Source organism: Pogona vitticeps, chromosome 9, assembly GCF_051106095.1.
Source record: "Pogona vitticeps strain Pit_001003342236 chromosome 9, PviZW2.1, whole genome shotgun sequence".
NCBI lineage: Eukaryota > Metazoa > Chordata > Lepidosauria > Squamata > Agamidae > Pogona > Pogona vitticeps.
The window spans coordinates 10,653,471-10,668,131 of record NC_135791.1 but is presented as its reverse complement, the minus strand read 5'-3'; the positions used below and the strand labels follow the sequence as shown (position 1 = coordinate 10,668,131).

General features: G+C 39.3%; 1 protein-coding gene across 50 annotated transcripts in view; it reads right to left on the bottom strand.

The window, feature by feature from the left end:
* Window positions 1–14,661, bottom strand: part of EPB41 (erythrocyte membrane protein band 4.1) — a 160,128-nt gene that overhangs the window by 49,040 nt on the left and 96,427 nt on the right. For 21 of the 50 annotated variants that reach the window (XM_072979574.2, XM_072979573.2, XM_078380139.1 and 18 more), the window contains 5 exons: window positions 10,944–11,031; window positions 9,342–9,494; window positions 6,851–6,948; window positions 5,321–5,493; window positions 609–725 (listed from right to left, as the gene is read on the bottom strand). In XM_072979574.2, the coding sequence (XP_072835675.2) occupies window positions 609–725; window positions 5,321–5,493; window positions 6,851–6,948; window positions 9,342–9,494; window positions 10,944–11,031 (629 nt within the window). The remainder of the gene's footprint in view (window positions 1–608; window positions 726–5,320; window positions 5,494–6,850; window positions 6,949–9,341; window positions 9,495–10,943; window positions 11,032–14,661) is intronic. The other 29 variants (XM_078380142.1, XM_078380144.1, XM_078380143.1 and 26 more) reach the window with 3 other exon arrangements.

The window sequence follows — 14,661 nt, the reverse complement described above, 5'->3', positions numbered from 1 at the left end:
CAGAATTAAGATCTGGTTCAAGACTCCTTAGTAAAACAACACGCTCAGCTGCTATAATATATATATAGACACCATCAAATATGTACCATAGACTATGCTTCATTTCTTTGAAAATGAGAGGAAAAATGCTGAATTTTTGCGAAGAAAATTATTAAGACCCCGTGAACAGTAAAACTTATCAAAAAAGTAAAGTCATTTATTTCAACGGAGAGACTAAATATAACCACAGAATTGCAAATATAACATTTTCTGGCACAGCAATTATAAATCTCTTAAAAGTCGAGAAGATAACTATAAGAGCTTTGCTTCTTTTGCAAAATATGGAAAACACAATCAGATAGTTCTGATTCAGTTAGCTAGCAACTGACTCGAGATATTAAAATTTTCCCCACAAGCCTCTGAAGTCCCAGTTTTGCTGCTGATAGCTTTCAGAACAAAAACACAGACGCCACCAACAGAGTTCTGACTACTAAAGTCTCATTTCATTTATTTGGAAAAAGCGCAGGGCAGAACATGTGAAGCATTTCAGAATCAGCTTATGAAAGGATAGAAAAGGCACTGCAGGCTGAGATGAAGAGACAGAGAATCAGAGCAAGCCACAGTGATACCTGGCTTCTCCTGAAACTGTTCCATAGGTTCTGACTCCGGAAACCCAACCAACACCACATGCTCCTGCTTCTCCTCCTCTACAGGTCTGAATTCAATTTTTTGAGAGCCACGTTTAGCTGAAGAAGTTGTGCACATGTTACAGAAAATACAGAATACAGTATATAAGGTCGCAGATTTCAGCTTGGATACAATTATTGGCTCAAATCCTGCCACGTAGTTCCGCAAAAGCCATAATTTTCAATGATGAAATTCTGCAAATTAAGAAACCTCCATAGATCTTCTTTACTGCACACAGGGTTGCCTGACTTGGTATGCAACATATAATGCCAATGGAGATTTATTAACTTATGGCAGATCACCAGAAAATGTTACATCTCTTCCCTAACTGTGCCCCAGGATTTCAGCCATTATTTGCTCTTGTTCTTTGATGCTTATTTCTCAATTTCCACTTTCAGCTGAGCAGTAAGGAAAATAAATCTTTGCCTCAGTTACAAAATTGCTACATGCAGTTCTAAAAGCCTTTTATGATTCTGTATCACAAAGCATACTGTTGTTGATTATAATTACCACAGTGCACTATAAATAACAGGATATATACACACCCAGAGGAGAGATTAGTAAACCTTAAATATAAATATTTTTGAACTCCAGGATCCAATTATTATATTTTCCAACTCAGAGCTTAGAAACAGTACATTAAAACTAAAGTGTTAACATTAAATTTATTATTTTTTGGATTTGCACCAGAAATTCAAATTTTAACTTCCAAAATTTAACATTTGAGAAGTAATACTAGGAGCCTTGTGGCACAGTGGTTAAACTACAGTCTTGCAGTCAAAATTCTGCTCACAACATGCAGAGGATTCAAGTAGCCAGCTTAATGTTGACTCAGCCTTCTGTTCTTCTGAGGTCAGCAAACTGAGTATCCAGCTTGCGAGGTGTGGTACTAGAATGTGTAGAGTGCATAATTAAATTGTAAACTTCCCAGAGAGTGCTTTAAGCACTATTGGGTGATATATAAGCACTATATTTTGCTTTGCTTTTTAAACAATTGTTTTGGAAGTTAAAAATGTTACTTTCGTATGTAATTTTATAAGGGAGAATAAGCCTTCTTCCTCTTAGAGAATGGATTATTTTATTTATTCATTTATTTAACTTATATGCTGCCCATACTACCCAAAGGTCTCTGGGCAACTTACAACAATTTGAATACAATAAAAAGATTAACACAGGTCTTCTACTGAGGGGTACGCCAACTAACATTAAAACACAAACACATTAATAACGGTAATTTAATTAATTAAACATTTTTTAATTTCAATGCTAGCAGAAACAGGTTATTTTCCTACTTAAGGAGAGACATAAATTCATGATTTCAATTAAACTTTAAGTAATTAATGTTTAAGCCTAAAGTTCCAAGCTTTGACCCCATCATCAATGGAGCCATTACATGGCTACTCCTCTTAAACTCTCTTCGTGTTGTCTAGAAGAATCTTACACTGTAATTTGTTCCAGCTCTTCAAAATCTATTCCAAAGTTTTGCAAGTGTTTTGCACCCACCCACCCAAAGATGCTAAAATCAGAGTTCCTAGTTAACATCTCCCAAAATAGTATTAATCAATCAAAATGGCAATAACCAATTACCTGCAGCATGCACATTGTAAGGACCTACTGAGCACCTCAAAAGCAACACTGTCCATTTTGCCCAAAACGTTTGACAGGTTTAGCAGTTATTTATATACTGCATGTGTTCACTAACTGTAATATTTCTTCTTCAAGCTATTGTCGATAAATTCACACTAATGTGTCTGCACTTGTGCAGAACCACCACTTTGAAAATTTTTTGGAAGTTTTGGCAGTAGCCCTGTCCCTTCACTATATCACATATGAACGGGGCGGTATATAAGTAGCATGCTTTGATTTGCTTTTGGTGTTCAATCTCTCACTTCTATAAATTCAGATAACACAGTAGCAATAATGAATTAACTGCAGATGCCAAATGTGGGAGAAAGGGCAGGACATGCAAATACTTACATACAGGAGCCCTTGAAGAAGAAATGTTACAAAGGAATCTGCTTCTCTTTGACGTGGTATGCATGTATTAACAATAATGAGTGAAGACAAGCAAGCTTACCTTTAAAAAAAGACAGAAGCAGGAGGGCAGACACCTTTGCTCACTGAAGCACTGGGGAGTACACAGCTCTCTAAAAAGTAGGGTGTCTTTTGAGACCTGGTTAACATTTAGTAATTTTGATCAAACAATCGGGACCAAGCTGCAGCTTGACTGAAGTTGGTAGGAAGGCCCTTTTAAAGAATTCCAATAGTACCGATAGCCCTAGCGAAATGGCACTTGACTAGCTCTGGCAAATTTATTTTAGCCAGTTGATATGGCTGCTTTACGAGGGGGTGCTGATAATTATTGAGCCTTTCCCAGAAAAAAACTAGGAAACTATAAATTGCAGGATGTATTGGCCAATTTGTCTGTATTCAATGGTGCAAAAATCAACTACCTATGATTTTAACTTATCTTTCATGTACAGGTCCAAAGTGAACATGGCGGCACCTCCAGAAAAGTTCAATGTGGAAGAGTATAGGACCATAATCAAGTTCCTGTTTCTCCAAGGGAAAGGTGTAAAGCAGATCCATGATGAAATGTCACAAACTATGGGTGACAGTGGCACTTCATATGCAACAGTTAAACGTTGGGTTGTCAATTTTAAAACTGGCCATTTCGGTGTTGGAACGCCTGTTTCTGTCTCTGTGCCTGCAAATGTGAAAGCCATCCATGACATGATCAGCCAAAAGTATTCCGATATATCTGAGAATATCATGTGAGAGAGTTGGTGACATTATCCACAATGACTTGGAAATGAGAAAGCTGGCAGCAAAGTGGATCACCAAACTTTTGACAATCGAACAAAAGAGGAAACGTATGGAGTCACTGGTGGCTGTTTTGGAACATTTTGCAAAAAAGTAGTCAGATTTCCTGGGCAAACTGGTAACTGGTGATGAGACATGGATCTACTGTTATGATCCTGAGACAAAGGAACAGTCTAAGGAATGGAGCATTTCCAATGACTTGGGCATTAATAAGAGAGGCAAGATGTTCCTGGACATCGCCAGATATCATTGAAAATACTAATTTTTTATTTGCCAATGCAAATTGGCAATGAATAATATTCACATTTTCCCCCTGCAGGATATCAATTGTATCTGGCTGAGGAATACTGTTTGGACTGATGTGTAGCTGGATGCTGCTTGGAGAAATATTGCTGAGATCAAACTTACAATGTTGAAATCCATACGTCTGGGATGACACAGCTGCTTGTGTATCTTCTTGAATTTCACCCTGAACAGGTGTTTCAAAGGAGACATTGGCTGAAAGAGGCCATGCTTCATGTGCCTGCAAGATTTCATTCTGCGGTTCACTTGAAATGACCTATACCTCCTGTGTGGTTGAAGCATATTCCACTTTTTTCTTTTTCAGTTGCTCAGATCAGTCTGCCGTTTTGGTTTTGCCCATCTTTGCATTCAGTATCAAGGAGTCAACACCAAGGATGAGCTGACATGACAGGTGCTGATAATGAGGTCAGGACCTGCTGTGTTGGCTCTGCCAACAAGGACAGCATGGTGGCAGGATTGACAAAAGCTGAAGGAGTCTTCAGGTGACTTGAAGACACACAACATCTGTGCTACCAAACATGCAACGAAGACTGCCTTTTCAAAAACAAGAAGATTTTAACTAGGCACTCTGGTTTCTCTGCATATAGCTCAAAAAGGTCCCCCTCCTGAAAAAAAAATTACAGGAGGAATTGTGCCTTCCTCGTCAGAAAATGCACTTTTCATGCAGATCTGCAAGGGAAATTGCCAAAACTCTCTCCAAACAGGAGGCTCTGCATAGGTGTAGACCATAACTCTGAATCCGTAGATACCATGGTTAAGAATCCCACTTCTCTTTCAACAAGTGTGAATGAAAGGTTTGACAGGAGTAGCTGATTTTTAATGTATACAGAAATCTGAATGCAAAAAAAGGTATTTTCCCCCCTGTTTCACACTGCTTTTTTCTCCTGTCTCTTTCTGTACCTGAAGCTTTCTTCGGTGCTAGAAGCAAACTTAGTCACTATAAAATAAAATCTGAGTAAGAAATAATTTTTTAACTTTTTTCCATTTACGTCTGTTGGAAATGTGATATACAGCATATAAAAAACTACTGAAATTTTGGCATACGTTTCAAGTGAAACAGACAATAGCTTCCAATGTGCTCACTAGGCATCCATGCTGTGTATGCTAGTTACACCAATTGAGGGGGGCGTACACTGCAAAATGACCACAACGCTTTGAGGCAAGTTCAACCAAATGTTGCCATTCATAGTTAACAGACCTGTTTGTCCTCATATCAGCATTAATCCTCTTATACAATTACTCACATTATGGAGCAGTGTGAGGAGGAAGGAGCTGAAGTGATTCCCTTTGACCCAGAGTAAGGTTAATTACTGAGTCTAGTTTACATTCTTTCATTCTCTATGCCATGTAGATTTAAGCACTTCGCGAAACTAATTCATTAAAGGAGTTAGAAGTAAATTAGTAAAGGACAATTTTAACAGATTTATAAATATATGAAAAACAACTTAGACTAAAAGTCTAAGCTCTGTAACTACAGGATAAGACTGGTGTAGGGGAATAGCAAAATGGGAAACATTTAGATATTCACCGCCATCGAGGCTTCTAGATGCCCTCTTGCTTGCTGTTCGTTCAAACTGTGGTGCAGGTCTGTCAATCAGGGCACTAGCTTGTCTGGTTTGAGCCTGTGTTCGACCACTGTAGCGAAATTTAGAGCCCAGCACTAGGAACCTGCTCTTCGGGATTGCTTCAGTGGATGTTAACCTAAAAAGTATATGCATGTATGAATTTTACTTCTAACCAAAGAACCAATAACGCCCAATCAAATAAATTTATCAAATGTTTCCACATAATAACAGCTATCCGGTCAATACAAATTAGCAAAAACAACCACACAAGAGTCATATGACTGGTGATCAGCACTATCCCAGCAGTATTTACATCTTGAGTATCATACAGTTATGTGGATAAATTGCTGAAACTATAATACAGGAACAAAATACAAAATCCACAATATTCAAGATCAATTGATCTGGGCTCCACTGACAGCGACCCAAAGAGAAAATGAAGTGAATTATTGTACACAGAAAGATATTATGAACCTTCCTCTGCATATCCTTGATAAATAGAGCTCTTTCTCAACTGCTTTAAACTTCTGTGCACAAACACAAAATAACACTTACATTTAACTGAATACGTTATCATCAATACATTAGCTAAGATGACTTTTTTCATATATGGCCATCCCTCAATCCAAATTGGCAAGGAAAGGAAAGATTATAGGAAGAAAAAAAAACTCAATTCATTACAAATTCTTATTTTTAGATAACGGTAGTTGGGAATGTGAGCAACATCTTTTCAGCAGATGGCTGGCTTTGATGCTTATACTGTATACTGTACTGGGTAATGATGTGCCTTTTTTTAATGCCAACTCTCCAGATTCTCCAATAATTTCCCATGCAGAATACCAGGAGTTCACACCCACACCTATAGACACTGACATTTCTCTCACCTGGAGATGGACTTTCTCTGAGACTGCATGGCTTCCTCCTGTCTGTACTTCCTGTTGATAACGTTAGAAAGGGAAGCTGCCATGGTGCTTCCTGTGGGGTAGAAATCCTTCAGGAGGCACCACCCTCTATAAAGCCTAAAAGGTAGCAAAACTAGAACTCCCAGGAAAAACCATGGGAGGTATATTTTCATCCCCCTCCCAAATTACTAACAGGACGTAGAGGCAGGATGAGGCTACACAGGTTTAGAGAAGGCCCAATCCATGTGACTGAAATATAGGCATGGGAACTCCCAGAATTCTGCCTGGAGTAGTTTTGGAGACTTCTGTGAGTTGGAATCAAAAAGGAAAAAGGAAAAAACAAATGGCACATCCCTAGGGTCTAAAGAATATAATTATTTTGTTTTATCTTATTTCCTCTTTCTTCTATACATTTCGGTATGTTTGGATTTGCATGTTGTTTTTTGGATCTAAGCAACTAATATTCAAGGTCACAAAGAATCCAGTACTACTACCCTGGCAATATATGCCAGCAACAGGGAAAAAACACTTTGTCACAACATAAACAGCTGGAATGGCCATTTAGTTTTGCTATAAAACAAAGATACTTACCTGAAAAATGTATGATGCTCAACACAGACTTTCCAGAGTTTCTTAGCTGCCCGGTAACTAGAAAGTTTGAATCCAATTGTACTTTCATATTGTTCCTGCTACAGAGAATAGTAGTACAGAATAAATCTCCACTATATTGTATTTTGGCACAGAAAATGTACAGTGGATTTAGCCTGATTTGGATGATATTGATATAACCTATACTCCAGAAGGTAAGTTTTTCTATAGCAAACTATTCAATTATTCTGTTTAACCTTTGAAAATTGGTGTGTACGATATCACTATTAGTGCTGTACTAAAAACATCTCCCACAAGAAATTTCAGTATTCTTATTCATTTTGCTAGAAAAGAAATTCTCTTTGTTAATAATATGGAAGGATGAGAAGTTCTGGGGAACATGTCATCCAGGATTCTTTGGTTTCCTCACTTACAAGGTGGCTGACAGGCATGTCTGCATATCTTTCACTATATGCTCTTCTCTGCAGCTGCTGATAGACCCTGATATACACACATCCCACTGCACAGGTTCCCACACTTCAATATTAGAAAATACAGGCATGCAGGGAATATGCAAAATGATGATCAGATATGTAACAGAAAGGAAAAACTGATGCAGCGCTCTTGACCATCTTGCCATGAGGCATGTAAAAACTTATACATTTTGTTCTTGTGCTACAATAAGGAAGCATACACACACATACAAATCTCCTTGCCACAAGACAGCAAGATTTTTCAGTTTCAATCTCAAAGACAATTTGTGTTTTGGATTTTTTTAACAATGTGCAATATAAAACTACAATAGCTGCTGCCTTGTTGTTAAAAGCAGAAATACTAGGTGGGTTCCCTTCATCTTTTCTTCAGATTGCTCTTGTGTGTTATGCTCTATTTCATAAAGGAAAAGGCACCAGAATCATCTTGTATACATTGTGCTAATCACAACCAATTTTTTTTAAAAAGAAGCACAAGACGGTAGGATGTTTTGCCATGTTAATACAGCTGTCTTTCCTACAAGTAAGACAGTGGCAAAATTTCTTCATGTCTTTACTTGCAGTGTTATGTGAAAGTGCAGAAAAATGGGAAATTATTTCATAGGGGAAAAAATGTTAGGAAACTGGAAGACAGTTTATAGCACTGCACCAATGTCATCATTTTTCTGGAGCTGGACACCATCCTGTTCCATGCTGTACCAGGTAAAGGGCTAACAGAAATTGAGCTGTATAATAATCACTTGGAGGAGTAACAAAGCACCTATATAAACTACAATGTGTCTACATCAAAATGTAACATCTGGAGGACCCTGAAGTGCTGAGCCAGAATTTACCTGAAAAATATATGATGCTCAACACAGACTGAGCCAGAATTGAACTTGAAACATATTCTGCCATCACCACTACCTGCCAGAATAACACGAGGTAGAAGCACTCTGGGGAGTAGCAGAATGGTTGTCAAGATATCAAACTTTTGCTTCTTTGTAGCAAAAAGCACCTTTTGAAGGAAAGGAATCATCTCATGCCACAACTACTGCTAACTGTGAGTCCTACCTCTTGTATGAATTTAGGCAGGGTAAGTCAAAGCAGAGGTAGGGACAGTCACTATTTTTTTTCTTTCTTTTAATTTTCTAATGACTGCTGCTGACTCTTACAGTGGACCCTCTACTTAAGGAATTAATCCATATTGGAATGGTGGCTGCAAGTCGAAAAGTCTGTAAGTCGAATCTCCATTGACCTACAATGCACTGAAAACCAATTAATCCCATAACCAGTGGTTTTTATTCTATTTTTATTCCATTTTCATTTTTTTCTGGTCTGTAAGTCGATTCTCTGGCTGCAAGTCGAATCTAAATTTTGCAGCCAGAGAAGTCTGTAACTCGAGCCGTCTGTAAGTCGAGGGTCCACTGTACTTGTAAAACCACTTTTTTTCTTGCTGTGGGTGCCTCTGTATGTTCCAAAGCGGGTAGGGATCAAATGTGGACTACTCTAGGCTACGCAGTGAGTGGGCACACATTGATAAGTCAGAGTGGGACTGGGAACACTATGTGGAAATCTTCCACATTCCCAACACATACTTAAAGGAAGAAAGCAAGCTGATAGGGGCTTTACTTACAAACTGAAGGTCCACCACATTCCCAAAGAAGGTGGTGCTGCACAGAGCCCTCCATTACAGGGCACACTCTTGTATTTTCCAGTTTTTAACTTTTTTTCACCTAATTTGTGAACATACATATGCCTAGAAATGCTTTCAGAAACATGAACACAAATCATTCCAGAGCCCCCTGCATTAGTTTGGGGGAGACTGGTCCCTAACTGTATGGAAAACATTTTGGATACAAATCAGATTGAACTGGATTTGCACACACCTTCTGGCTCTGTCCACTGTCCAAACTACGTCACCATCTGCAGAACAGTTCACTTACTCTCACTCAATATTTTTCTGAGATAGAAGCTAAATGAGGAAAGCAAGACCCAAAATAGTATCTGAGTCCACAACATACCTCGCCAGGCCGAATTTTGATGAAAAAGCTGCTGCGTTTATAAGAAATCTTCAACACTTTGGGCCAAGGGAAACGATTGATTCTCAGTTTATCTTTATAGACAAGAAGGCCACTGGAACAGACACCTAAAGTGATATCCACACCTTCCAAATCCTACAGAAAAGAGATTGAAACACATTTTAGAGATCCTTTCAGATCCTCATTGAACATAGAAAATATTTGGCTTCTATGTCACCTGAATCTTTTTCAAGCTCATGAACTCATACAGTAACTGGCTTTTCTGTCACTTGATTTTTACATACTACCGGGTCAGTCTCCTCCCTTTTCATATGCCAATTATCTTCACTGGATATTCTGAAATTGCTCTCTATGTGGCTTTCTGACAAGAGTGCTGGTTCCGACAACATATTCTGCTCTGACACATTTTATTCAAAAGCATTTAATTCAACATCCATAGTTTATATTGCATTTTATCTATACTAAGCAAGATCCAATAAGAGAAAAATCAATCTCAGTAACATTTATTGTACAGATTCAGTCACACAAATAAATCCTGTGGGGATTTTACATACATAAAAATGGAACTGTGTAAACTGACAAGATTCCAGGCACATGCCAGTCATGCACCCAGCCACATTCCTGACTGTGCATCCAGCACTGGCTGGGCATCTTGCCAATTAGCCACAGCAAACTGTGTGATTCCTTTCATATGCATGTAAAATCCCAAGAGAATTTTGGCCACTGGATAATAAATATCTTCACAGTCAAATCACTGATTCAATCTTCTTTATGATAGTTTGAATTGAAGAAGAAATCTAGGTGATTCTTGAATTCCACTGAAGAGCAATACTTCTGCATGACTTGGAAAGATAGGTGTGCAGCAATAGATATTGTGTGACAGCTCAATTCAGCATTCCATAGGTCAACTTAAAAAAATAGGGGTACCCTAAATAAAAAATTGTAACTCAGAAACTGGAACTCGGATCAGCACCAAATTTGGGCAAAGCATTTTTGAGTTATGGTTTTTTTAAAATAAAAAAGGGACTAGACTATCATGCTCTGTAAAGGGTGCCTCTTAGTAAACTACCATGTCTTACAGTTCTCATAGAGCTTTGCTCAGTCCAGTCACCTCTTCCATTTTCATGAAGACCCACCACATCCACCTTCTGGCTGGGGGGAATCTCCTTCAGAGTTCTGGAGGCTATAATCCCCAAAAATATGGAAGTTCCACACCTGAATGTAGCAATTATGTCTGCAGTGCACCTGTAATAATGCTTTCAGTATACAGTACAATGTTTTAAAATGTTGCGCTATATATTTGGACTATAATCTTCTCTAGTGTAAATTCCCTACATTGAATCCATCCTGTATGGACATGACAGTCTTAAGTGCTGGGCTGCAGCCCTATTAGCCTTTTAATTAGGTACACTGAGGAACCTCTTCACATTGATCTTGGTTGCACTTCTCTGTGATAAACATAACACCTTCTCACAGTCACCATGCTGCTTTTTAATATGGGAGAATTAGCTCAAGGAAAAGAACACAAATATGAAACTTTTAACAGATGAAATGCAATATAATCTAAGAAAATAACTATTCTACCTTGGCTTGATGAAGATCAACACCATACATAGACAGCTTCTTAGCATTCTCAAGAAATTCGAGATCAGCTTGTGCTGGAGTCATAGATCTACAGAAACATAATGGAAACGATACACTGGGCTCAGTATCTGCTTACTTTACATGCATGCTATGTATTTTTGTACATCATAATTTTGTGACTACCTCTAATGCTATAGTACATCTATTCAACAAAAAAGCCTAAGGCTAAATAGACTTTATTCAACCATGAGACACAATGGGAAACTGAACTTGACCCCTGGCTCCACAGCCAGGGACTCCAACTCACTCAACCAGGATGCAAAGGGATTTTTAAAAAATATAATTACACTACATTCTAGGAGTCTCTAATTGTGCTAATTCACCAATGGGAGAGAACTTGGTTGCAAAAATATGGACAACAAACCAAACAAGGCAGAAAAATATGGTCACAATTCATATGATCCAAACACAGGAAGTTTTGTTTCTCCAAGCCTGGATAAACTGGTCTGGACAATGACAGATTAGATAATTACGGACAGGACTGTGCTGCAAATCTGCTGTTTGTAGATGCTGACACTAGCAGAGTTTTTATTTCATTTCCGTTCCTTCACACAACTAGCAATCAACTGAATTTGGACAGGACTTTCAGGGTAACCTGAATGGGGAAAAATATAAAAGAGGCAGCTTCCCTTATTTTTGGAGTCTTTCATTAATTTCTCATAGAGAGCCTTCGAAACAATGTATTTAGATTTTGAAAAGAGAGGGTAACAAAAATATCAGATTTATATCAGATTCAATGCAAAAGATTACCTACATGCACATAAAAGTGCCTCCTTGATATGCCAGCAAATACAGTGGTGCCTCGCTTAGCAATCACTCCGTTTTACGGCGAAATCACTTAGCGATGGACTTTTTGCCATCGCCAGAGCGATCGCTTAGCGATAGCCCCTATGGGTAAAAATCGCTTTGCAATGATCGCTTAGCAATTAAATCATTTAGTGACGGTTTTTCCTGCACGGATTAACGTCACTAAATGAGGCACCACTGTAGTGTCACAAGTCTCATATCAAGCGCTGTCTGCTTCCAATTAGAATTCAGGGAAGACCCTGGAAGGGAATGGGTACTGGGAGTTTGAAAAAGGCCCTGGAAGATAGAGATGCCTACATTTTGCTGCTGATTCCTTGTGTGATTTTGCTGTACAAGCACCTTGGCTTGCCTCCATTTTGAACTGGATTGGATTATTGCCACAATTTGGATTATTGGATTGCTTTTTAAAAATTCTTTCATTCTGAATTTGATTGGATTGCCATTGCTTTTTAATTCACTTGATTGTGAATTTCTCTTTTTAATTTCTTATTTTTCCCCCTTGGAGTCCTCCAATTTTTAATCCATTTTATTTATTTTTGTGGAGAAATTTCTCCAATTCCTGAAGCATTTTTACTGTGAACTGCATGGTTGCCTTGCGACATCTTGCTGCTGGTCTAAGGCATTAATTTGGTGATGGGGAGTAATCCTCAACCCCACATTCCAGTGGCTGAGGGCTGACTTGACTTATTTATTTCTTGCCCTTGAGTTCATTTGCATATATTTCCAGTTTATTCTATATATTTTCACTTCTGCTCCTTAATTTGGAATTTTGCTACATTGCTGTTACTGCCTAGCTTCTGAAGATGACTGATTTATGTTTCTCGCAGTGCTGTTTTTTCCTGCTTTTGCTGTAGTTGATTTTTTTATTTATTTTATTTATTTATTGGACTTATATACCGCCCCATAGCGCTACAAGCACTCTCCGGGCGGTTTACAATTTTTGTTACTGTCTCCCTTTTTAGTAGTTTTGAGTGCTTTGCAGGGTTTAATTTAGGCCAGCACCAGAAACCTGAATGAGAAAGGGGGAAAAAAAACCCCACACACATACAAAACCAGATAGCCCAAAGGGACCGGCACACCTGAATGACTTGAAACTAATAAGGGAGCCTCCCCACAATAAAACCAGAAATGAATGCAATCTCAAAGTTTTCCCCATGGTCATCCTTACTATGTACATAAGAAGTGGGGTAGCTAGTGCAATCATGCTGTAGTGTTTACTTGGGGTGAAAATTAAGGTGCAAGAGTGTATCAATGTGCTCATGTTTTTTGTAAAGGGCAGACTGATCTTTAAACAAATAAACAATGCAAAGCAAACAGCAGCAATATACCTTGTTGAATTTATTAACGTCTCCCCCCCCCCCGCTAATACGTAAACCTCTTATGAAACCACACCTAGTTAGAAAAACAGAAGGAACTGCCATTTAAGCCTGTCTCTTGAGGATCATGCATATCGTTTCTCCATGAACAAATGTGCTGTTCAAAGTTTTTAGCAAGAAACAAATTCCAGGATCACACATGTTCTGCTAAAAACTAGTCCTACCCAAGAGGCATGGATCTGAAATCTTAATTTTCTCTTCATTCTTGTCACTGAAAATTTCCCATTTGCGTAACAGGTACAAACAGTGTTACAGGTATGGATGGATGGATGCTCAGGTGGTAGAGCCTACACAGGTTTAATTTCTACTGCTGCAAGATTTTCAACTTCCAGGGATGCACTAAGACTGAGTCAGAAAACTTTGCATCCATTGTTATTCCTTGTTGGAAATTCAAACCCAAATCCTATGAAAATCTACACATAGCAGAGTTCCCAGTATAAGTGATATTTCACCAATGCAATGTTTTGAACCAGGTACCACAAAACTGGTGCCCTCAAAGTGTTAGCATTACAGTGGAACCTCTACTTACGAACGTCTCTACCTATGAACAATCCACTTACGAACAGCTCCGTTTGCACAATTTTGCTTCTACTTGCGAACGGAGCTTCAACATATGAACGAAAAAAGGCAGGGGGAAAGGGCGGGAAATTTAAATTTGCTAACCACTGGTGGTGGAGAGGCTGCTTCTTTGTAGCTTTTTTGCCCCAACGTTTAGGAAAAGGGAGGCTCAGTCTCCCAGGCTTCCACCGTTGCTGCCACCGCTGCCAGGAGGCAAGCCACCAGACCATCCTGGCTGGCCTCAGCCTCCTGGGGTTCCAGCGCCGCTACTGCTGGCTTTCCTGAGGCTTGCTGCAAGCGCCACCTTTCTCCCCCGCTGCATGGCTTCTCTGCCACCATGGGAGGTTTTCCTGGGGCTGCCAGGAGGTCTCCCAGGCTCCAGCAACCGCTGCCGGGCCAGGGCTTCTCTGCCGCCATCGGAGGCTTTCCCCAGGTGGAGCAGCGGCTGGAGCCCAGGAGACCTCTTGGCAACCCTGGGAAAGCCTCCCAGAGAAACCACGCAGCAGGGGAGAAAGGCCTCCTGGCAGCGGTGGTCACGGCGATGGAGGTGCTGCTTTCTGCTTTTTTAAACTTTTTTTTGTCTTATGGAGGGTGGGATCGAGCTGGTGGTGTTATATTTCTGTTTATTTTTGGATTTGTTTTGTTTTTTGCAGCCCCAGGGGCTTGCAGTGTTTCATTTTTTATTGGGGGGGGTATTTTTTTCCTTCAGCCAGACCGGATCACTCAGTTTTCAATGCATTCCTATGGGAAATGGAGCTTCTACTTATGAACGTTTCAACTAACGAACATCGTCTGGGACGGATTAAGTTCTTAAGTAGAGGTTCCACTGTATGTTTCTCAAGCCTCAACACTTACCATAGTAGCTATAGCTAGTCCACAACAACTAGACAGCGCCAGGATTAGAAAGGCAGATACAG